The sequence below is a fragment of the Arvicanthis niloticus genome, chromosome 5 (assembly GCF_011762505.2).
Source record: "Arvicanthis niloticus isolate mArvNil1 chromosome 5, mArvNil1.pat.X, whole genome shotgun sequence".
NCBI classification, from domain to species: Eukaryota; Metazoa; Chordata; class Mammalia; order Rodentia; family Muridae; genus Arvicanthis; species Arvicanthis niloticus.
Window position 1 is genome coordinate 16,702,688 of NC_047662.1, and position 24,035 is coordinate 16,726,722.

A 24,035-nucleotide genomic window follows, 5' to 3' on the forward strand; every position below is an offset into this window, starting at 1 on the left:
CCTCCTTGTTCATCTGTGGCCCAGGCCACCCAAACAAAACTTTGTTGTACATACATCTATCTTGGCCAGTCAGATCTGTTCTGAGCTGTGTTGGATACAGTACCCCGACACCTACATCTTCTTCTGAAAGAGGAGCCGTAAAGCCTGGATTAAAAGCTGTCTCTGCGAGCCGGGCGTGGTGGCGCCTTTAATCCCAGCACTTGGGAGGCAGAGGCAGGCGGATTTCTGAGTTCGAGGCCAGCCTGGTCTACAGAGTGAGTTCCAGGACGGCCTGGACTACACAGAGAAACCCTGTCTCGAAAAACCAAAAAAAAAAAAAAAAAAAAAAAAAAAGCTGTCTCTGCTAAGGTTCTCATTTCCTCTTTGTTACTGAAATGTTGGGGAGGGGAGAGGGTCAAAGCCAGGGCTCTACTGCTGAGCCAACAGCACCCTAGTCCCTCAACTGTCCTTGTCTGATTTACTACTGATCATCACTGTCATCATCTGCAGTGCTATGGATGAAACCCAGGGCCTCAGGAATGTTATACACAAGATCTAACAACCTCAAACCAACCAGCATCAAAAGAAACTGTGACTTACCTGCTCCAAGAGAAAATTATGTACATCTTCCCCTTCTGGTAAAAAGTCCTTCCAGCTGAGGTCAGCCTCCCTCCATAGGGCGCCTACTTTCTTATGGCTCTAAAACAGAGATAAACCCATCCATCAGCTTCGTTTGCAAGAAGAAAATAGTTTGCTTGATATAAAAGTCCTGACTTGGCTGGGCAGTGGTGGCGCACGCCTTTAATCCCAAGTGGATTTCTGAGTTTGAGGCCAGGCTGGTCTACAGAGTGAGTTCCAGGACAGCCAGGACTACACAGAGAAACCCTGTCTTGAAAAACCAAAAAAAAAGTTCTGACTCTAGAGACTACACCCCTAGCACCCTATGTTTCCAGATTCTGATTACCCTCTTCCCGACAGCTCTGTACATACACATATTAAGCCAGCAGAGGCATGCTCCAAGGGGTCCCTGTTCAAAGACCACCTTTCCATTTGAGCAGAGAAGAGTTTTGCTCAGCTGGAAACACACCTCATGAACACGATGTAAGAGAAAACACTAGGCTGTGAGGTAAGGCCCGCACACAACGACCAGGAGAAGTCCTGGTTTTAGCTGAGCAGTGTGGTGCATGCCTATAGTTCCACTGCTTGGGAGGTGGGCAGGAAGACTACCGTCAATCTGGGATTAGCTGAGTCCTGAGACCGTCTCAGAATGCTAAGAATAAACAAGTATGAAGACAAAGACAAACAAAGGAAAATTCACCAAAAATCTGGTTTTGTTTAAAAGTGGGTGGTAGTTTCTGTTGCTGAAAATGAAAGTTTATAACAGGTAAATTTTAAGCAAGAACTAAAGAAGGCAGGAGGAGGAACGCTAAATGTAGAAGAATAGTTGTGTAAACATCTTAGTGCTCTATGGGAGAGCTTTATCACAAATCAGGAAGTCACCAGAGCCAGGCTGTTGAAAGTGCCTCTCTATCTTACAGTCTCACAAATGGGGCACAGAAGGGCTTTTGTCCTGAGCAGGAAGCCCCGGTTTAAGAATTAAAAAGGCAAACCTACAGAGCGGTAACCTAGCACGTCAGCACCTACAGCTCAGACCCACCGCAGCAGGGATGCTCTAGCATCTTAGGGGACTCTGCTTTGTGCTGACATCCCCGTTCTAGATGACATTGCTCTGATGAAGCCCCACCTACTTCTGCTTGAATGGTTCTCATCTGCCTCTCTCCCTCTCCAGCCTGCTCAGACTTCGGAGGTTTAGTTATCTGAGGAATAACAGATATTTAACTGAAATGAGCTAAAGAATCCACTCTCCTAGGCCATCATTTGACCACTTATTTCTAAGAAGACTGTAGCAGCACTTTGTCAAAAGTAGTAAGATTAACCATTCTGTGATTCTTTATTTTCATTTTATGAATAATGAGTGTTTTGACTGCATGTAGGCCAGAAGAGGGCATCAGAACCTGTGGAGCTGGAGTTACAGACAGTTGTAAGTCAGCATGTGGTGCTAGGATCTGAACCAGGGTCCTCTGCAAGACCAGCAAGTTCCCTTAATCACTGAGCCATCTGTCCAGGCCCACTCTCAAAAAAAAAAAAAATTTTTTTTTTTAAACTGAAATCTATTAAAGGAAGACAAAACATAAATAACATGTACCCAGAGACTAATTAGAAGCACAGCTCTCCATTCTGGTTGAGATTGGATAATTCTTCGAAAAGTTATTAGAAACAAAAGGGCAAATGCACCTCTGACAGAGACCAGGCCAAGCAGTGGCCACACTCTTCTCCAATGGTCAAAAAGAAATGGGAATACTTGTACACTGAGCCCGGAACTGTTCACAGAACCTGTGTGCCACCAAGGTCACTGCCCTTCCCACCACGTGGTCAAAGGGTCTGACACTGTTGGCACTCACCATTTGTCTGCATAGAAGGTGCAGGATTTCAGAAAGCAGGATCCCAGCTCTGCCAACAGGAAGTAATGGCTTGCTGAATTCCCTGTAAAAGACAGGAGCAGCTGGAGAACACGGACACGCTTGTGTTCTGAAACAGCAAACGATGAACGCAGACACAGTACTCAGGCCAGCCCATCAGACTTGCTGGTCACCGCAAGCGTAGTGGAAGAGCAGGAGGGGGCAGAAGCCTTGGATCTGTCTTGATATTTAGGCACCGCAATGACTGAAGTGGTGAGAGCGTCTCTCTACTCACCTATGGCATCACAGCAAAGACTGATGCTCAGTTAAGGCTTAGTCACAAGTAGATTTAAGAATTTTCTTGCCAGGCGGTGGTGGCGCACACCTTTAATCCCAGCACTTGGGAGGCAGAGGCAGGTGGATTTCTGAGTTTGAGGCCAGCCTGGTCTACAGAGTGAGTTTCAGGACAGCCAGGGCTACACAGAGAAACCCTGTTTCGAAAAACCAAAAAAAAAAAAAAAAAAAAAAAAAAAAAAAAGCGCACATTTTCTTTTCTCTATGGTATTTTCAGAGTGAGGCAAAAGTCTTCCCTAAATTATCTATTGTCAATTAACAGAGACCAGGCCCACATGCCCAATTAAGTTGTTTTTATTGTTTTGCTTTCCCATGAAGACTTCACAATCCTCAAAGTGCCGTTATATACTCTGTGAGCCTTTACGAGGAGGCTCGTGTGGTCTGCAGTCTGACTGTGAGAACTGCTGTGGGACAGCAGTGTCGTGGAGAAGACAAGAACGAGTCAGTAACCCCAGGTGGCACTGATGCCCATTCACACCCAGTGCAGGATGATGTCCTTCTAACCTGAGCCTGGCAGGGCCTGGTGGCACACACTTTTAATCTCAGCAGTTGGAGGCAGAGGCAGGAGGATCTCTCTGAGTTTGAAGCCAGCTTCATCTACAAAGCGAGTTATGGAATAGCCAGGGCTATACTGGGAAATCCTAATCCTGTCTTGAAAAACCAAAAATAAAAAAATAAAATAGAATAACTGTGAGCTTGTAATACAATGGTGCAGCTCAGTAAGGCAGAGCAAACCTAGACTAACAAGAAACATCCAGAAAAATCACCTCCCGGACTCTGATCTGTGCCTGCAGTGACTACCACCCCAAAGGCCAAGGGTCTCTCATATCCGCTACAGATTTCCATTACAGACAATGTAACAAGGGAGGCTGGAGAGATGGCTCACCAGTTAAGAACATTGGCTGCGCTGAGCAGTGGTGGCGCACGCCTTTAATCCCAGCACTTGGGAGGCAGAGGCAGGCAGATTTCTGAGTTTGAGGCCAGCCTGGTCTGCAGAGTGAGTTCTAGGACAGCCAGGGCTACACAGAGAAACCCTGTCTCGAAAATCAAAAAAACAAAAAACAAAAAACAAAAAACAAAAAACAAAACAAACAAACAAATTAAAAACAAAAAACAAAAAACAAAAAAACCAAAACAACAACAACAAGAACATTGGTTGCGCTTTTCGAGGACCCTGGGTTCAATTCCTATCACTCACATGGCATCTTAAAACTGTTAACTTCAATTTTAAGGGACCTGACATTGTCACACAAAAGTATATGCAGGTAAAAAACACTAATCAATGCTCATAAAATGAAAATAAATATTAAAAAAAGAATGCTAGCCAGTCATAGGCTGTGCCCATGACTGTGCGGATGTGCCAGCTGGACGGCACTATGTCAGAGTGGGAAAGGACGCTGACTCATTTACCTTGACAGACATTAAATAGAACAAATACAACTTACACAATAAGTTCTCTCATGGAGATTCCCCCTTCTTTTAACATGGGGGTGACTAGTTCAGCCAGATACAACCAAATATGGGGGATATCAATGGCCATGTCATCTGCCAACTCCAAGGTTTCGGAAAAACTGAAATAAGAACAAGAAAAAAAAAATCACTGAAAATGTAATTTAAAAGTTACAATTATATAGAGATCAAAATCAGTAAAGCAACATGTTTCTGCATGCTCAGCACTTTTATGTGAAGGCGCTGGTCCAGCCATGGAGGTGCTCTAAAGTCACAGTATTCTTTCACACTAGTGTGGGAAGATGCAGACCAGAGCAGGTAAAGGCAAACTGAAGAAACCCCGAGGAGCTGGCTCACAGCGCCAGACCTGGGGAAGAGAAGACCTCTGTATGAAAATGTATGGGTAACAGCTAACACAAAACCAGAGAATGAACGTCTGAGACCACATAGCCAGAGTCACAGGGAGGGAGAAAGACTTATCATTTTAGAGACCCACACTGTGGGAAAGCTGGCAGACAGTAACACCGTGTTACAGGTTACACACTGTAGTACTCTGATGTTCTCCAGACCTTTGTGCTGGGAAATGTAGGTAATTTTTTGGTGTGAAGTAAAATAATGGTGAATTCAATTTAAAACTTAGGCACAGGGACCCCCCCTCAGACGAGCAACAGAGCCCAACCTCCTGAGAAAAAAGGCTTCTGTGTGTGTGTACACGCAGTTTACATGTGGGCTGAAACTGTAGCCTCTGACTTAGTGCACATAATGTTAGTCATGTGAAAAGAAGGGCACGCCAGGAGCAGGTGACAGTTGGCTCCATGTCCTTGTGTAACTCATGTGTTTTCCACTGTAATTCCACTCTCTGTAGCTCAGATACATTTCTGACTGTGGCTCTCAGGCATCCTAATCATGTCAGGGTCTGACCTTCTAGCCTGCCAAGCTCGGCCATCCATCTCCAATGGAACAGACTTATACATGCTCTCATTACGTGTACACACTGTTAACGTCACTGGGGGGCATGATCTGGCAGACCACCAGGATTTCCAGGTTAATCGCTTGATCCTGCCCACTAATGTTCTTAGACAGTTGGCACAAAGCGTGTAATGTGCCCAACAGACAACCGAACCATCCTTATCAGTAAACAATACACTGCTTCATCTCACATCACAACTACAATACTCCCATACTCTTAGCTCTTGGCTTGTGCTTCTACTTCACAGTCAGCCAGTTCATCATGGAGCAGTTTACAAAACACAAACAACTCCCTCCACCCCCTTAACCCAGCGTTTCATAGATGAGGCTCATACGTACTGATGTTTATAGTATTAATTCCTTTTAGAAGACATATCTTAGTCCTGCAATTTGCTTCTATTTGCACTAGTGAACTAGACTCTCCTATGGTCTGAGCGAATGCGGGGGAGCAGCTCTGCGCCTGTGCACTGTGCTCTGCACAAGGACCAGCAAACTACTGAAGGAGGCGATCTCCGATCAAAGTCTACGCAGCAGACAAGCAGCAGACAAGTAGACTTCGCCAGTGGGAAGTTCAGCGGGAACCTCAGACACTGAGGCAAACCAAAGAAAAGTGAAGCCATCTCAGACAGCAGACTAGTGCAGGCCTCTGAAGAAACTGTCTGTGCTTTCAAACAAGTATCATAAAGCAGGTGTAAGCAAAACAGAACAGCACTGGGTAAACACACTGACCAATGGAAGAGAGGGAAAACCCAAGTAAGTATGCACTCAGTTGTGGAGTTTATGGTCAACAAAGGTTCGAGAACACACAGTGAGGGCAGGACAGTCCTTCCTAAGTACAGTAAGACAACTAGGTTTCCATAGGCACAACAGGCTGACCCTAACTTATGAAAAAATATGAACCTGAAAGTGGGTGAAAGCTGAGACCTGAGACCTGAGACCTGCTCTATGGAAAAAGCACGAGGGAGGGAGGGAGGAGGCGGGTCTCTACAGAGCTGTCCAGGCAGCCCTTTTCTGCCAGGACTCAGGGTGCAGGCAACCAAAGCAGCACTAGGACAAACAGGATGGGGAGAGCTGTGATGCTGCCCAGGGAACAGGAACTAAAGGTCAGACTGGGGCACAGCAATCTCTGACACCTCAGGATCATTCACGGGAACCTGCTGTAAGTTCTAGAGGGCAAACACATAAAATTCAACAATTTCCTGAGGAAAACTGAGGTTCACTAACTTAAAGCCTTGCGATGAATGAGCTGTGGTTCTTTTACATTACAGACACCAGATGGAGGCCTCAGAGAAAATCAGAGGAGAACATGCGTGTCTTAGCCTAGTCTACGAACTGCGGTTCTATCAGTCAACAGTGCATATGATAGAAGAACAGTACCATGACACAGAAGCCACAACGGCAACATCACCCAGCAGGTTAGGCTCGAGGATACTGGATACCAACCCTTTGAAAAAGTCCTGTTTGCTGAGTTTTTCTGACTGCACCAGCTGATACAGTAAGTGGCCCATGTGATCCCTGGTGATCTGGCTCCGTTCCAGGGTGAACTCCACACCCACCTTTACGAACACATGCAGTGGGCCCTGGGCACTCAGCTCTTCTATGCACTGCGTGGCCTCCTGTTCAAACAAAAAAAGGCTTGTTCCAAAATCTGATGTTATGGTAACTTCAAAATCTAAACATATTAAAAGCAGTATAAAGCTTTACAAACCAGACATTTTTCCAATCTAAGTTTTTTTGCTTGTTTAATATTAAAAAGAGTGCTATATGTAAATTTCTAGAATAAAAAGTAGAGAGAAATAAAACTACTGATCCAGGTATGGCGACACATGCACTAAAAATGCTGAGGCAGGAGGATGGCTGTTGAATTCAAATCTATCCTGGGGTACACACTGAGTTCAAGGTTCTACCAGGGTAACAAAGCAAGGTCCCATATCAGTATACCTGTGCTCAACAGGTCAGAAAGCTGAGGCAGAAGGATTGCTTTAATCCAGATTGAAACTGAGACTAGGTAATGCAGTGAGACTTTGAACGTCCTTCCCTCCAAGGGGGATGGCCTCACACAACTCTAATTCTTGTTGTTGCTTTTTACATTTATTTTTATATTTAACATATATGGACGTGCTTGAACGTGTGTATAGACTCCACATGCCTGCAGGAGCTAGCATAGGGTCTGGTTCCTCTGTAAGAGCAGTAAATACCCTTAACTGCTGAAGCACATCCTATAACCCCTGAGTTAAAAGCTGTAGGTAAAGGGAACTCAAAGGTCAGTGTCAAAGTATGTTTCTGAACAAGAGCTTGATGGTTCACGCCTATAATCCTAGCACTTAAAGAGGTTGAGACAGGTGGATTGCCACAAGTTGGAGGCTAGTCTCTACTACAGTATGAGACTCTGATGTGAAAACCAAAACCAGATAGCATATAAAGATTATACCATGCTGTGTTTATGGATTTTAAACATACTATATTTAACATTCATCTATGCAGATAATGTATATGGAGTATGTGCCAGCATGTATCATTTTAAAACTCTGAAAATGAGATACTGTAAAACAGAACTCAATACCAAGATTCAATGACTTTAATGTGAGCTGAGATTGGTGAAGCATACCTTTAGTCCCAGCACTGGGGAGGAGGCAGAGGTAGGAGATTTCTGAGTTTGAGTTCAGCATGGTCTACAGAGGGAGCTCAAGGACAAACAGTGCTACAGAGAAACATTATCTATTAAAAAAACCCCAAGACAAAACAAGCCCCAAACAACCAACCAACCAACCAACAAGAACGTAATGTGGCAACTGGGGTTATCCTGCCGTGGGCTGTCAGTACCGCACAATCTTCCACAGAGAGGTCTTCCATTTTAGGAACTTAGATGAACTGTGGAGTGATCCAGCCGGTTGGCATGTCTGAGCGGAGAACAAAGCCGTCGGTCTAGCCTGCTCAGTTGGACCTGCATTCTCTGCCGTCAGCTACCCTCCCCTTCACCCTCTGAGCACGCTCTTCTTCAGAGAGGGCAGACGTGAGAAAGGCGGCAGCTGACCACAGCAGAGAGGGCCTGCAGGTGTCTCTGTGATTGCCTGTGCTTCTGCTGTTTTAATACTTTGAGTGCTCAGGTCAAATTATCTAGTACAACGTATCTACGTCTGTACAGTCATTAGTTGTTACTTCTGTCTTCCCGTGTACTTAGGAATCTTACACCAGTGAAGAGGCGTCCTCAAGTTTCTACTACTGACCCTCATGTACACTGCAGCTTTGTGCTGGCAAGTTCAATTTAGAGCTGACCTCGCATGACATCTAACGTTCCAGTGGTCACCTGCAGCAGCTCTTCAAGTTCTGCTGCCTTTCACAATTCTCCACATGCCAAGGTGCTGGCAGCCCACTTGTGGGCTGGCAGTCTAGAACGGGGGCTGAGTAGGCGCAGGGCAGCAGCACTCTGTGCTGTCCACCCAAGGGTCACTCTGCAGAGTCACACCTTCACCTTTAACATCACCAGAAGCTTCTTCTAGCTGGGTCTGGCAGCTGAGGCAGGAGGCCAGCTACAAGTCAAAGCCAGCTTAGTCAGGTATGTGGTTCAACTTAACTGGGCTATAGAGCAAGACACTGTCTCAAAACACAACAAAATAACCCTGTGCTGGTGGTACATGCCCAGGAATTGGGAAGCAGAGGCAGGAGAATTAAAAGTATAAGATCAACCTTGGCTAGTAAGTTTGGGGCTAGCCTAGGCTGCACAAGGCCTCAAAAGAAACTGAAAACAACAAAAAAACTCAAAACTAAAATAACCTTCCCACTTTCAAATTCTGGTTGAAGGCTTAACAACTTGAATATATACAATCAAAGTGATTTTGTGTACAAAAAATGTGTACAGATAATGGCTAGGTTATTCAGAAAAAAAAAAAAAAAGAATGAGATTTTCAACAATACCAAAGCAAAGAAATATGATATCTAGCAGTATACAATATTCTGTTAAATATGATATTTAATGGAAGAGACACTTCCTGACCTAAGTAGTGAACTAGATTGTGTCACATGATCTTCGTCACCCCCTCTAGCTCAGAGGACATCTGTGGAGTCACCTGCACTGCTCTGTCACTGGCTGTGGCTTTTGTCAGGCAGGAGGTCTGTCCTACAAACTATCACTTAAGAGTCTAGGTGGAAGAGATGTTAGAAGGGCAAGCTCATGGTAGGGGTCGTCTTGGACAATCAGGGCTACGTAGAGAAACCCTGTCTCAAAAAAGCAAAAAAAAAAAAAAAAAAAAAAAAACCAAAAAACCCAACAACAAAAAAACCCCACCAAAACAAATGGTGGCAACCATAATGCAGGGAAAGAGAGGATGATGTGTTTAAGGGCCCAGACAGGTGGGACTGGGAGGCAGGAGTGGCCGCAGTGGTACTCCGTGTCTGCTTTTAATGCCACAGTCAGTTTAGCCTCCTCTCAGTCACACTAACTGGGATCCATTCTTTTTTCCCACCCTTCAATTTGTGAATGACAGAGACCATCAGTTTAAAACAGAGAACTTGGCAGAAATGTCTGAGTAGGAGCCAAGGGCACCCGGAAGGGCTGGATTACTCAATCCATGTCTTACCTGCTCACACCAAGCTGCTGTGCTCTCTGACACGGCTGCCTAAGAGTTGCTGCTTTCACTGTCAGAATTTACCTTAAAGTCATTGATGTGCAGGAACTCGTCAATGATCGACTTGGACTTCCTCTCCACTTCCTCTTCTGACAGTGCAGGCTTGTCAGGGACTGGCACTGTGCACATTTCTGACTTCACTATGAAACAGATCAAAGAGCAAAAAGATAAAATACTGAGTATCAGACTGGCAGGATCACTGCTGGTGATATTTAATGCTCTCACATTGGCTTTTCAGTGCAGACATTTTATTGATATTGGTTTGACAGAGCCAGACAAATGAAAGCAAAACCAAAGGCCCTTTACCTTAGGACAGAGAGGCACAGCAACACCACAGTGTGTGCTCTAGCCATAAACAGGAGTTAGGGATATTCTGAACCTTTGGAGCCACAGCTTGACAGTTTCTATATTTTCATTTTCTTGCAACAGCTTAAAGTGGTGTATCCCACATGAGTGTTGTGTGCTCACATGTCAGAAGAGGATATGGGAACTGAAATGAAAGATCGTTGAGAGCCACCATTTGGGTGCTGGGAACTGAATATGGGTCATCTGGACACGGAGTCAGTGTTTTTAACTGTTGAGTCACCTCTCCGGTCCTGTCTCTGTATTTTGCTTCTAAATTTAAAGCCAACAGTAGAACTGTCTTGTGTCCCAGAGCCCTCTCACCTGGCTCCCTCGTTTTGCTTCGGTCAGCCTCAGCGCTGGCCCGCTCGGCATCCACACCTCCTGTCAGCTGTTTCACGGTTTGCAGCATCTCTCTGCGCTGCTCTTCCTGAGACTGGTTGTCCAGAAGGTCTTTGCTGCTGCCCCTCAGGAACGTGTTGGGACGGGCTGTTCCAGCTGGAAGCGGCTTGTCACTCTTCTCCCTGCCCATGCTCCCTCGACTAAAAAGATAAGAGAACATGCTTCAGAAGACAACGCTCTGCTTCCTACAACACAGAACATTACAAACAAACATTAAAAACACAGATTCTGTACATCTAACTATTTTAAATCTTTCTCTTTGTAAGGTTACCCTTTATTGGAAAGCACCAGATCAGCTAATCCATTTTCCAGCCTTCTATACAACTTCAGACATAAGGCACTGACTATATTTCAAAGTATACTAACTCCCAAAATAGGCAAAAACCCGAGCTTCCAAAGGAATACTTACTAAGGTACTATAATTTTACCTTTAGGAGGAAAAAGAATACTACTTTAAGACTTAAATTTTTTGCGGGTAGTCTTTGATTTTGTAACTTAAGAACATTCAATAGCTCTTATATATACAGGAAAGCAGTTTTGTTTTTCTTTCTTTTTTTTTTTTAAACTTTTTTATAGTATTTTTTAAGAATTATTTATTTACTTCAAATATGTGAGTACACTGTAGCTGTCTTCAGACACACCAGAAGAGGGCATCAGATCCTGTTACAGATGGCTGTGAGCCACCATGTGGTTGCTGGGAATTGAACTCAGGACCTCTGGAAGAGCACTCAGTACTCTTAACTGTTGAGGCATCTCTCCAGCCCCGCAGTTTTGTTTTTCATGGATCAAAAGTATTCTTTAAAAACTCAAGTGTGAGGGGCTGGAGAGATGGCTCAGCAGGTAAAAGCACTGACCGTTCAACTAGAGGACTTAGGGTCAATTCTTACTACCCACATGACCGCTCATAATTGTCTGTAACTCCAATATCCAAGATCTGACACTCTCACACAGACAAACAAACATGTAGACAAAACACCAACACACATAAAATAAATAGTAAAAAAATCTAAGTGTGAGAAGCTCCTGACAGGAGACAGCTGCTGCTAGGCAGAGTCTCCTTTCTTTGCTGTGAGGGGCATGTTCTGCTGCCACTCCTGTGCATGCCCCATACCAGAAAGAGCATATGGGCAGTTCTCACCTCCAAAGAAGGTTTTATGGGTATATTATGTATGTGTATGTATGTATGTATGTATGTGTGTGTGTGTATATATATATATATATATATATATATATATATGTATGTGTGTGGATACACATATATATGTGCATAAATAAGTTATAAGGTATAAAGTTGGAAGATATTGGAGAAAGGCCCAGAGGATTTATAGGGGTGTGAATATGAATAAATGAATATGATCTAAATATACTGTATTCTTATATGAAACCACCAAAGATATACTACAATAATTCACAAAAGGTGTGGGATGGCGAGATGGCTCAGCAGGTAAAGTTGCTTGCTGCCAACCTAATGACTTGAGTTGGATCTCCAGGACCAAATCTTTCTAGCTGAGATTTCTAAACACTGACCACAACATATGCTTGCCTCACACAATCCACACATATGTGTAATGACTACAAAGTAAAGTGCAAGTGTGGATGACACGGGGCCCTTTCCCCTGGAAGGACTCAGTATGTTACATACAAGTCAATGTCTCTGGAGAGTGACAAGACCATAGCCCTGAATGAGAGAGATCAGGAGTTTTTCTTTCCTTTTCTGAGGGGAAGGGGTACCAGGGGAGGTGGCATCAATACCGGGTTTCTGTGTATCCCTGGCTATCCTAGAATTCATGTAGACCAGGCTAGCCTTGAACTCAGAGGTCCATGTGCTTTTGCTTCTCAAGTGTTAGAATTGAAAGTGTGAGCCACCATGCCTGGCTGCCAGAAAATGCTGGTTTCAACTGCAGGACTCTGAGTGTGGGGGTTAAACTGGTTAAGCACAAGCTATGAACTCTACTAAAACATCTCAGCTGTCAGTGCTGAGTCCTGACTCATACACAGCCCTCGGAAGAGAAGAGACGGTGATGAAGTGGGAGCCAACGAATGGCAGGAAGCAAACATTAGTCAGGCTAAGCTCACTACTGAGGAACGACGTCATTTGGTTTCAAGCATTTGTTTCCTTTTCCAAAAACTTCAAATACATGGGAATTATGTGAGAGAGGCAAAAGCAAATTTCACCAGCTAAAGCCATATACTTTAAAGTAGAAGCACTTGACAGCACTGGGTATCTGTCTCCCTGCTGATTTATTCCAGACAATTCTTAGACGCAGCAGAGTGAAGGGTGGGAGGGGAAGAGACTTGGGATGGACTGAAGTCAACCCAAAGAACATACACAAGAACATGAAAATCAGAACCAGCAGTGTCCACAGGGGCAAGAGACGGCCAGAGTCCTGGTGCTCGGCAGAGTGCTGCAGAAGCCCACGCGTGAGCAGCAGCCTAGACGGTTGGTAATGGAACACATCATGTAACTTCAACGACACTGAGAGACACGCGGACGGGTGCTGGCTGGTCATGTCCCTTAATTTGCATGCCGGAGTGCAAGGATGTCTCTATTCTAGAGGAAGTGTTGCAAGCTCTCTATCTGGCTGGCCTAAGGAACAAAGGATGACCAGATAACCTGCTCCCTCCTCGTCCCACCCACAAAGGTAATAGCTGAATATACACTTAGAAATGCCGAGTGTGTTGAGATTAGAGAAAGACATTAACTATGGGGGGCAGAGCTGACAAGCAGGACAGCCATCGTAAACGGAAAGCAATGCTCACCTGGTTAATGCTCTTCGGGAATCGAACTCTAAAGGTGTGGCTGACGGGGACCCTGAAGGTGCTGGAGGTTGCAGAGGAGAGAATCTATTTAAACTGGAAGCACTTGACCGTAAGGCATCTATAGGTGTTGTAGATTTAGAAAGAAAATACAAATTACATGGTTAATATGCAAACACTTGTTTTCCTGCCTTCTGGGAGTAAGAAACAAGACCAGGAATTTCTTTCCTTCTAAAACTGGAAACAGGTCTATGTTGTTCAGGTTGGCCCCCAACTGCTGGGTTGGATTTGTTCCCAAGTAGGTGGGACAACAGGTGAACTCCACCTCCACCCCCACCCCTGTTCGTTTTGGATCAGATCTCATATAGGCCAGGCCAGTCTGGAACTCACTATGCAGTCTTCAGATGCTGACGACTCCATCTTCTGAATGCTGGAATCCCACACACTCTCCACCATACCCGCTTCCTGAGTTACTAAAGTAAGGCTCAAGCCTAGGGCACTGTGCACACTAAGGAGAAACTCTACCAACTGAGCTGCATCCCCAGCCCTGAGAACGGTAACTTTATTACATAAAGTGCAAACAGAGACAGTTTATCAAGGAAGAGAGCCAAGGAAGGTTAGAAGCTCAATGACCAGTCATTCCTCCCATCCAGGTACAAACCAGGCCCAGGGAGTATGGCTGTAGGCAGTAATTTCTAACAAGGACACGTGATACCTACCATATTCTGACAAGTACATTATAGGGTATCGGCATAGCAAAAGGCCTACAAACTTCTGTTTGGCACAAGTTTATGTCCTTAAAAACATAGTCAGCTATGGGGGCAACTATGTAATCTCAGGATGTTAGAGATGCAAGGAGTTCAAGGTCATACTCAGGTACACAGTGATTTTATGTCAGCCTGGGCTACACGGACTCCAGTCACAAACCAACCAACCAACCAACCACAAAAACCAAAACCAGGTATGGTAAGCAGGGGAGGGAACTGTGCCAAGGCACTGCCCAATGTTACCCAATGCAATGCTGGGATTTATGTGGAAGCACGAAAGTGTACTAAGTAAACACTGGAATTTTAAGTAATTTAAGAAAACATTGAAATTTCTTCATTTTCCTTTGGACCATTTTTTCTTTAGTTACGATGACATGCTTGTAGACAGGCTTGTAATGGTTCAGGCTTCTTCTAATTTGCTCACATGTGCTGAAGGTACAAATTTGGACCAAGGCAAACAATAATCTTACTAAAAATATTGTGAGTTTTTTAAATATTATTTTACAATTAGATTGTATATTCTTCAGTGTGAACTTTAAGAAGTATTTTTACTTCTTAATTTTTAAAAAGAATTTTATACTATATATTTTAATCATAACTACTCCCAATTTATCCCCCAAAACTTCACCCAGATCGAATTCCAACCCCTCTGAACTTGTCATTAAAAAAACAAAAACGGGGCTGGAGTGATGGCTTAGTGGTTAAGAGCACCGACCGCTCTTCCAAAGGTCCTGAGTTCAATTCCCAGCAACCACATGGTGGCTCACAACCATCTGTAATGGGATCTGATGACCTCTTCTAGTGTGTCTGACAACAGCAACAGTGTACTCATATATATATAAAATAAATAAATAAATAAATAAATATTTAAAAACAAAAACAATCCCCAAACTCCACCAAGTCCACTCTGTGCTGCTCATGTACTTATTGGTATGGAGCCTTCAACTGGCTCATGACAGATCTGCCAGGGGCCACACTCTTTTAAAGAAAACGAACCCCCCTCCCTTGTTGAAGGCCATCAGAGGTCAGCAGCTCTTCAGTTAGGGCGGGCAATGTGAGCTTTGTAGATGATAATATTGTGTCATCCACATCTAATGTGGATATCCACATGACAAAAATCAGAAAACAAACTCATCCTTAGTCCAAAACCCAAGCCTTGTATACACCAGGGAAGCGCTCTATTGTGAAGCCACACACCTAGCCTTTTTGTTTCTGTTTTTCAAACAGGGTCTTGCTGGCTCGTAAGTCTGGCTACTCTGGTACTTACTATGTTGCCTAGGTATCTCAAACTTACGGCAGCTTTCTTGCCTCAGCCTCCTGAGTGCTAGCATTATACATTGGTGCCACCACATCTAGCTATAAACTATTTTTTTTTGACAGTTGTGTCTTCCTATGTAGCTCAGGTAGGCATGAACATGGATTCCCATATCTTTATCTCCCAAATACTAGGATTATAGGCATTGAAAAAAACACCTGAAGCCTGGTGTAAAGGAACATGTCTCTAATCTCAGCACTTCAGAGGCAAAGGCAAAAAAAGCAGAGGCAGGTGGATTACTGTGTGTGAGTTCAAGACCAGCCTGGTCTACAGAGTGAGGGCCAGGACAGCCAGGGCTACACAGAGAAACCATGTCTAAAAAAAAAAAAAAAAAAAAAAGAAAGAAAAGAAAAAAAAGGAGGCAGAGGCAGATGGCAGATGGATCTCTTAAGTCTAGGATAACCAGTGTTACACAGAGAAACCCTCACTAAAAATAAATACATGAATAGGAAACAGAGAAGACTCAGTAGCTAGAATCTCCATAATTCCCAGCACTCATGTGGTAGCTAATAACCATCTGTAACTCTAGATAACAAATTTGAGACCTTTTTCTGACCTTGTAGGCAAAAAGCTCACATGTGCTGTACATACAAAGATTCAAATAAAATGCACATACTGATAAAATAAATCTCAAAGAATTTACAGAAATATTAAATGTTGAAAGAGCCCTACAGAAAAGGAAGCATATGTGTCATGTGACTGAGAACCACTGAGAACAGCTCACCAGTTCCAGGCAGAATGAGTCTATGGCCTTTTCCTAGCACGATTTTAGACATAAGGCAGGCACTGCAGGCAACAGCATTACAGACCTTCAGCCAGAAGAGGGCACTCTGCACTTACCGGTCTCGCTTGCCTTTGCTCCACCGCTGCTGCCTTTGCCCCAGCTGCCCAGCTGTGCCTTAGGAACCAGCTGAATTTTCTCATCAATGGTGGGCTATAAGAAAAGTGGCCATAGCCATTCACAGGTAAATTCTTTAGTGGCTTTCTTCAGTGCCATACAACCAACTTTAGCAATAAAACCTTGGAGTTTCAGTTTAAAGACATGAATTAAGCTGGGCAAGGTGGCCTTAGGAGACCAAGTTCCAAGCCAGCCTAGTTTAGGTAGCAAGTTCTAGGCCAGCCAGGATACCCTGCTTCAAAAATAACACAAGCAACCATAAACTGGAGCTGTGCGCATTAAGGTGGAACCACTGGGCTTTTTAACCTTTCCTTAGATTAGTCTCCACAGAACAGTGTGAAGGCCACTCTGGTTTCCAGGGTATGCTCAGGTCCTCTGTACAGAATGTCTTACTAACATGCTCAATGAAATACACACCTTCAAATGATGATTATTTTTTAAATATTTATTTATTGTATGTATCTGAGTACACTGTTTCTGCCTTCAGACACACTGGAAGAGGGCTTCAGATGCCGTTACAGATGGGTGCTGGAAACTGAGACTGAGCAGACAGTGCTCTTAACCGCTGAGCCAGATCTCCAGCCCAAATAATTCTTCTTATACCACAATGCCCAACTATGTACAGACTGCTTCCCCAGTTTGTTTACATAGCCATGGCTGGCCACAAACTCACAGCAATCCTCCAGCCACAACTTCCTAATTAATTGCTAGTTACAGGTGTGTGCTGCCACATTTGGCTCTGCAAGTGTGTTTTAAATTTTCAACACACACACACACACACACACACACACACACACACACACACACACACACGGGTTGGGGAAGGGCAGGGTCTTAGATTGCCTAGGCTGGCTTTAAACATGCGCTATAGCTGAGGATAATTCTAAGTCTCTAATCCTCTTGCCTCTACCTCCTAAGTACTGGGGTAACAGGAAGGCACCAAGCTTTGTAAATTCTTTATACTCACCTTAGTGATTTTCAAAAATTTGGAGGGGTCCAGTACACGACTGTTCTTGGCCCCTTGTACAGTATTCCATCCACCTTCATCCACTCTTTGGACGCCTGCAGGGAGGACATGATGTGGCAGTGTCTCATTACCTCAAGCCAGCTTGTCACTGAGTAAGAATACTGTTAACTGAGGAATGTCATTAAAACCAAGGAGATAACAAACAATGTTAAAATACTAATGGCAGTCCTGGTAAAAGAAGTTTTCTTAGTTTTCATGAGACAGAGTCTTCCAGTGCAGAGCAGACTGGATTGGCTACATTCGGATGGCCTGGAGTCTCTTATCCACAGCACAAAAAAGCAAAGCACTCTGGCTCTCAAGAAACGTTACTTAGACAAAACAACAGACACAAGTGGTCAGTAGGTATTGGCTAATGTGGAGCTGAGTCTGGGATCTGTAGGGTTAACGGAGACTGCATCTACACCTTGGGAAGAGTTGAATGGGTTTCTCTATCTAAATTAATAGTTCTATGGAATGCACATGCATTCCTCTCTGTCCAACCTTTAGGCACTAGGGAGGAAATCCCTGACTTCTCTTTCTCTCAAATTTCATATCTAACTGTCAGATCTTGCCTGGTTCACTTTTAAAATATATGCAAAGCCAGGCATGGTGGCACATACCCACAACCCAGAGTTTGGAGGCAGAAGCAGAAGGATGAGGAATTCTAGGCCCGCCTAGGCTATACAGTGAGTTCCAGGCTAGCCACAGACACATGGTCAGCCTCTGTCCCCAAACCAAAAGATAAAATTGATAACTAAAACAATCAACACACTGTAGGATGGAGCCTTTTCAACTTGCTGAGTTCAACGTCAGCAGTTCTATTGAAGCTTTCCAGATTGGGGTAAGGACCTGCCCTGTGGCCTTTGGCTTCTGCTCTATGTGGAGACCATTGGTGTGGTTCTATACAGAGCAGACATCTTGCCTTTCTTCTGAAACACATCTATCTGGTTGTTATTATCTCAATGAGAAAAAGACAAGATTTCTTTACAAATTACCTCAGGACTGAGCTCTCAGGACTCTGGTTCCCACTGCCTCTGTCCCGTCTTTTGGTGTGACCCTTTTCCATTCAGGCATAGAGCTTTAACCACAGATCACACTGCTGCAGGGCCTCTGTGCTCCCTTCTTGGCTCTGTCCAAACCCTCCTTCCGAAGATGTGCATAGGACTTCCCACCTGCTTCAGGCTGGCTCACCAAGAAAGGGATCTCTAATCTTCCTGCTTAAAGCCCCCTGGGATGCTGAGATGGCTCGGCAGGTAGAAGCCACTGCTGTCAAGCCCTGATGACCTGACTTCCATCCTGGGACAAACATGGTCTGAGGAGAAAACAGGCTTCTTCAAATTGTTCTCTGACCTCCATGGCATGCCATGTAATAAAAAAGTCTCACCCAAAAAAAAAAAAAAAAAAAAAAAAAAAAAAAAAAAAAAAAAAAGCCGGGCGGTGGTGGCACGAGCCTTTAATCCCAGCACTTGGGAGGCAGAGGCAGGCGGATTTCTGAGTTCAAGGTCAGCCTGGTCTACAGAGTTCCAGGCCAGCCAGGGCTATACAGAGAAACCCTGTCTCGAAAAAACCAAACAAACAACACCCCCCCCCCCCGAAAGTCTCAAAAACTGCAACCTCTCGTCTCAAAACCTCTCTTCTAAACTGTCCTTGAATAGAGTTGGATAACTGACATAATTGTGCTTCAGTGTTTGTTTACTGCTACCAGCACATGACCCTGTGCCTGTCACTTTACACTTAAGACTGGCAGAACCAAAACTAAGCTTGATCTCAGTTCTTCCAGCAAGCATTGTCCACCCAAACCACGAACTGACACCCCAACCAGGATGGTGTTGGGAGAAAGCGGCTAGAAAGCAGCTATCATCTTTGCAGCCATCTTGAGCCATATACCCTGATAGAGACTTGTTTTCACAGCCTACAACAGCTGAGCACACTCTGATAAACATCTTGTTTATCCCACATATCTTGTTTTGGTGTTTAGTGACCCCAGCTGCATGGTGCACGTGGTAAAATGTCTTCACCTGTGTTCTCCTGCTTGTGTTTATAAATACCCAGGATTTCCTTGTAATAGAGTCAATAGGAGGTGAATAGTAGGAGGTGAATATAGTCTATGGGAGACAGTAAACGAGGCTTGATCAGACCCTCTGGTTTGTCTCTATTCTTTCCCTTCTTCCCCCCTACTCTCTCTCTTGCTAGACCCTGACCTGCAGAACAGAGCGGGCCGTTACAGACGGTTCATTCTCTAGTACACAAGTGAAGTCCTTTCAAACGCCAGCCGCTCAGCCAGGTCAGGCCTCCTTCCCACAAAGGCTTCTTCCTCTTCCCATCTCTCTCAAAAAGTAACTGATGTTCTTAACCTCTGAGCCACCTTTCCAGCACCTTTCACATCATTCTTAAGTCTAAATTTTTACAACCTTAATGAAGAATACATCTCAACTGAGGACATCCCATGCATTCACTGGACAACGCGTCCTGGAGGGTTTAAGCCATCAGTTTCAAAAGAGCTATTTTGACTTGCTTTTCTTACCTCGCTTAGACAGAGGATGCTCACTGTTAGCCTGGGAGTGCCTGGCTTTGCACAAGCCAACACACATTTCCATTGTGTGCTCTCTTACTCCATGGTTAGTTTCAGGTCTCGTGGTTGCCTGACAACCACCTTTGTGACCTCATTTTCAGCACTTACCTAACAGTCCCAGCATGCTGCACCCCACTCCAGCCTCTGCCTTACCTGGTCTTCTCTTCTCCTTGGTCATCAGCTGCTGGACTTTCCTTTGCTCCTCTTGTTCTTCTATTTTGGCCTCTTTGTGAATCTGCTCGATAGTTTTTGGCCCCTGATCTGCTCTTCGGGACACCCAATTACACTATGAGAACAGAACAAATCTATGTGTCAAGTCACACAGAACATTACAGAAAGGGCCGGGCGTCTAGCCTGGTGAATGCTTGTGCAACGTTCTGCATTTGGTCCTCAGCATCACACACAAAAACAATAATATAATTTTTCAAATAAAAAAATAAATTAAAAACCAAACTTTGGCTAGGCAGTGTGGCACACACCTTCAGTCCCAGCACTCAGGAGGCAGAGGAAGGCAGATCTCTGTGAATTTGAGGCCAGTCTGGTTTACAGACTGAGTTCTAGGACAGCCAGGGCTACACAGAGAAGCCTGGTAATAACCCCTGGCCCCGGCCCCCCAAAAGGAAAGAGCGTATACTTCCCGCTGTGGGCACCATATAAACTATCGACTAAATGGAGAAGTATGTCAGTCCCTCAGCCGGTCATGGATGACGGCTGTACTCTAGGATTTCAAGCTAAGGAAAAGATCGACTCTGGCAGGGTATGCAGTGCACACTCCAACAACTGGAGGCTAAACAGAAGGAAGACGTGTTTGATGCAGCTGCCAACACTGCCCACACTGGGAGAGGAAAGGAGGCTGGCCGCAACAAGGGAAGATCCTCTTGGACTGTGTGACGTGGGTTACTACTCAGTTCACGTCATAGTTCACAGGGGCTCTAAATCAAAGGTGACAACCATTTTTATCCCTTTAATAGGACTCTGGCACCGTACCTAGAATGACACACAAAACAGCTTCTCTCTTCTCAGGAGACAAAACTTGCCTCACTCCATCCCAGCCTCCAATGGCTGAAATGAGCAATGTGGTAGAGACATGGGTGCAAAACAGGTTGACTTTAGCTTGTGAGGGAGCTCTGAGCACCAGGCCACAGCTTTTGCTGTTAAGGTCACATCTGAGTTTAGCAAGACAAAGAAGCCCTGAGGACTAAGGGAGTGAGGGCTGAGCTTCCAGCTGAGGCAGATAAACATGGCAGCTGGGATTACAGGGCGCCTAGGGTGCAGAATAGCAACACCCAGGAGTTTGATGTTCACACTTAGCTCACTGAACTGTGGTCAAGTCTAAAAACTAGCAATAGCATCGTTGTAGAAGTCAAACACATGGCTCTTGAGTTCAACATGTTCACTGTGGAGAGGAGACTCCAGATGTTCGGTTTAGAAAGCCGAGTGTCACTGAGCAGCAGTGTGGCCTGGTAACTGGGAAAAAGACAAGATGCTCGACAGGCAGCACCTTCTTCCCATCACTTCAGTGCTTGCCACCCACACAAACACCAACTTCTTCATTCAAGTCTATTTGATCCCGCCCCACCCCCACCATCCCTTTTTGTCACCTTGACACAAGCTAGAGTTATCCAGAAGACTCTCAAATGAGAATAGGCCTCCACCCAGACTGACTACAGGCAGTCTGGAGGGCACTTCCTTGATTACTGTATATATGTGGTCGATCCCCTGAGCAGGTGCTCCTGATATAAACAAGCAGGCTGAGCAAGCTAGAGAGCAGCACTCCTTCATAGCCTCCTCTTCGGTTCCTGCCTCCAGGCTCCTGCCCTGACTTCCTTTGACCATAAGACTGTGTTGTAAAACTGTAATGGAAAGAAACCCTCCCCTTCCCAAATTGTTTTTGGTCATGGTATGTACTGATAGAAACCTAACTTACCAGCCTGAGGTCGATTACATCCTGAAGCATGAACCGAATCCTGGAGGAAGTTTTTCTTTCTTTGACTATTTTCTCCATCTGGTTAAAGTACTGGTCCATGCGTGGCTGCAAATAATAAAACCACCATGATTTCTGGCTGAGAAATTAAAATTTTCTTTTTTTCATGTACTTTTGGTTTTTGTCTTTATTATAAAGGGTCTCACTCTGAAGTCTAGGCTCCTTCAAACTGCCTCAGCCTCCTGAGTGCTGGAATAATGTGTAATGGAGCACAGCAAGATAGCAAGTAGACTTTTAGGCGATTTCAGACTAACATACTATGGCTAGAAGCACTGGGGAAGTTTGATTGCCGCTGTATTATGTTTATATGTGTCCACACATGGAGGTGGGAGGAGACCTTTGGGAGTCTGTTCCCTCCCTCCACCATATGGATCCCAAGGATCTAACTCAGGTTGACAAGCTGGTAAGCAAGCACCTGTAAACATTCATTCAACTATTTCCCTGTCCCCAATAATGGCATTTAATGGAGAATATATGCACCCTCTACAGAGAGCACCCTCACTAGGCTCCCAGCATGTTATATATACTTCAGCTCTCTCTGGAAGAAACAGCACTGTCCTTCGCTCCATTCCCACTGAAACTAATGACAGCAGAGTAAGTTGTAGGGTGCTGAAAGCTTAGGACAGAAAGCTGGAAGGCCTGACCTCTGCACTCTGCTTACAGAGGGAAATAACCCCAATCTTGTACAATCACTGGGATTTGGGACTTTCTGTCACATACAAACATAGGTGACTCATCTTTGACATTATTTCTTTGAAGCATTTCTAAGGTGTTCCCTTTATTTGCATAGTGCCAGACTGTCTTAATTAAAGTACTCTTTATAGCTTCCTATAGAGTGATTAGGAGGCAGTGTCATCAATTAGTCCATAAACTTAAGAAGCAAGTGAGAACTGGGTATGATGACCCACACATTTAACCCAACACTCAGGAGCAGAGGCAGGCAGATTTTTGTGAGTTCAAAGCTAGTCAAGTCTACATGGTGAGTTCCAGGACAGCCAGAGCTACATAGTGAGACCCTGTCTCAAAAAACAAAGCAAAACAAAAAAAAGTGACTTGAAGCAGGCAGTGTGATGCACACATGACATCCCAGGGAAGTCAGCGTTAGATATACAGGAGAGACTGTCTCAAGAGAAATAAACAACCCCACTAGCTTTTCTTTCCTCTTTTTTCAGGCCTGGTTAACCATTTTATAGATTTCTTAACCCGCTTCTGCGTATAATCTGTAAAATGGTTATGAGGGAGTCTACAAACTGACCTGCACGTGCTAGGGAGCACCTCCCCTTAGAGCTAACACAAGTGAGGTGAGGAGCACTGTCACACATGCAATGAGGAGGGCGGGAGGACCCTGCACACAGACTGCTTCCCATAGGGGGAAGGCTCCCTGGTGGAGTCTTCTGAGTCTCTGCTTGGTACCTTTGCTTTCTCAAAGTCCAGGTCTTTGCCAATGGTGGTGAGCAGGCGACACAGGCACTCCAGGGATTCTTCATCATGGTTCTTCAGCAGCTTCACCACACAGTCATGCATGATGGCCTCTGTCAGCATTTTGAGTTTAAAGAGTTCTCCAATGAACTTGATGTTGCCGATGGATCTCCGCCGGGCTTTATCCTTAGCTTCTTCCAGTTCATCGTGAAGCCTTGTCCTCTCCTCTGGCTGTTGTGTAAAAAGGGGGTGAGAACATCTAAGATTACAGGACCTTACTCCTGGGCTCCAATGCTCTGACATGGACCAATGAGCCTAACTCCTCAGGAAAAAAAAAAAAGACATATACACCAATGTGTGCAACCTTCGAGATTTGTGACCCTAGTGACCTCTCTAAAGCCCGATGTTAGACTGGTGCTTGCTGTGGAGCTGAGTGCCTCTAACACAGGACTAAAGCATTTTCTTTGATACCAATACATACATGCATGCACATGTGTGCACACACTATGTCCCTCCCCAGGAGCCACAGCTAGCTATATGACAATTCTGACAGTTCTTGATGTGAAGGTCTTACAGCACTGGCAGCTTCTAGTTCTTTCTGCTTCTTCTCAAAGACGTCATCATCTGCTTTATCTTTTTCAAACTCCTTCTGGCATCGGTTAAGTAGCAGCTTCCGGAAATTCACTGTGTTACCAGGCTTGTCAGCCATGGGTACCTTTAGCTGCATTCAGAGAACAA

General features: G+C 44.7%; 1 protein-coding gene across 35 annotated transcripts in view; it reads right to left on the reverse strand.

Annotated features, from left to right (window-relative positions):
• Eif4g3 (eukaryotic translation initiation factor 4 gamma 3) overlaps positions 1-24,035 on the reverse strand; it is a 216,975-nt gene that overhangs the window by 16,484 nt on the left and 176,456 nt on the right. For 31 of the 35 annotated variants that reach the window (XM_076933915.1, XM_076933913.1, XM_076933909.1 and 28 more), the window contains 13 exons: positions 23,872-24,018; positions 23,292-23,528; positions 21,822-21,926; positions 20,048-20,180; positions 17,284-17,378; positions 16,259-16,352; positions 13,340-13,457; positions 10,502-10,719; positions 9,860-9,975; positions 6,654-6,826; positions 4,238-4,363; positions 2,442-2,523; positions 580-678 (listed from right to left, as the gene is read on the reverse strand). In XM_076933915.1, the coding sequence (XP_076790030.1) occupies positions 580-678; positions 2,442-2,523; positions 4,238-4,363; positions 6,654-6,826; positions 9,860-9,975; positions 10,502-10,719; positions 13,340-13,457; positions 16,259-16,352; positions 17,284-17,378; positions 20,048-20,180; positions 21,822-21,926; positions 23,292-23,528; positions 23,872-24,018 (1,743 nt within the window). Of the gene's footprint in view, positions 1-579; positions 679-2,441; positions 2,524-4,237; positions 4,364-6,653; positions 6,827-9,859; positions 9,976-10,501; positions 10,720-13,339; positions 13,458-16,258; positions 16,353-17,283; positions 17,379-20,047; positions 20,181-21,821; positions 21,927-23,291; positions 23,529-23,871; positions 24,019-24,035 lie in introns of those variants that run through there. The other 4 variants (XM_034503935.2, XM_076933912.1, XM_076933906.1 and 1 more) reach the window with 2 other exon arrangements.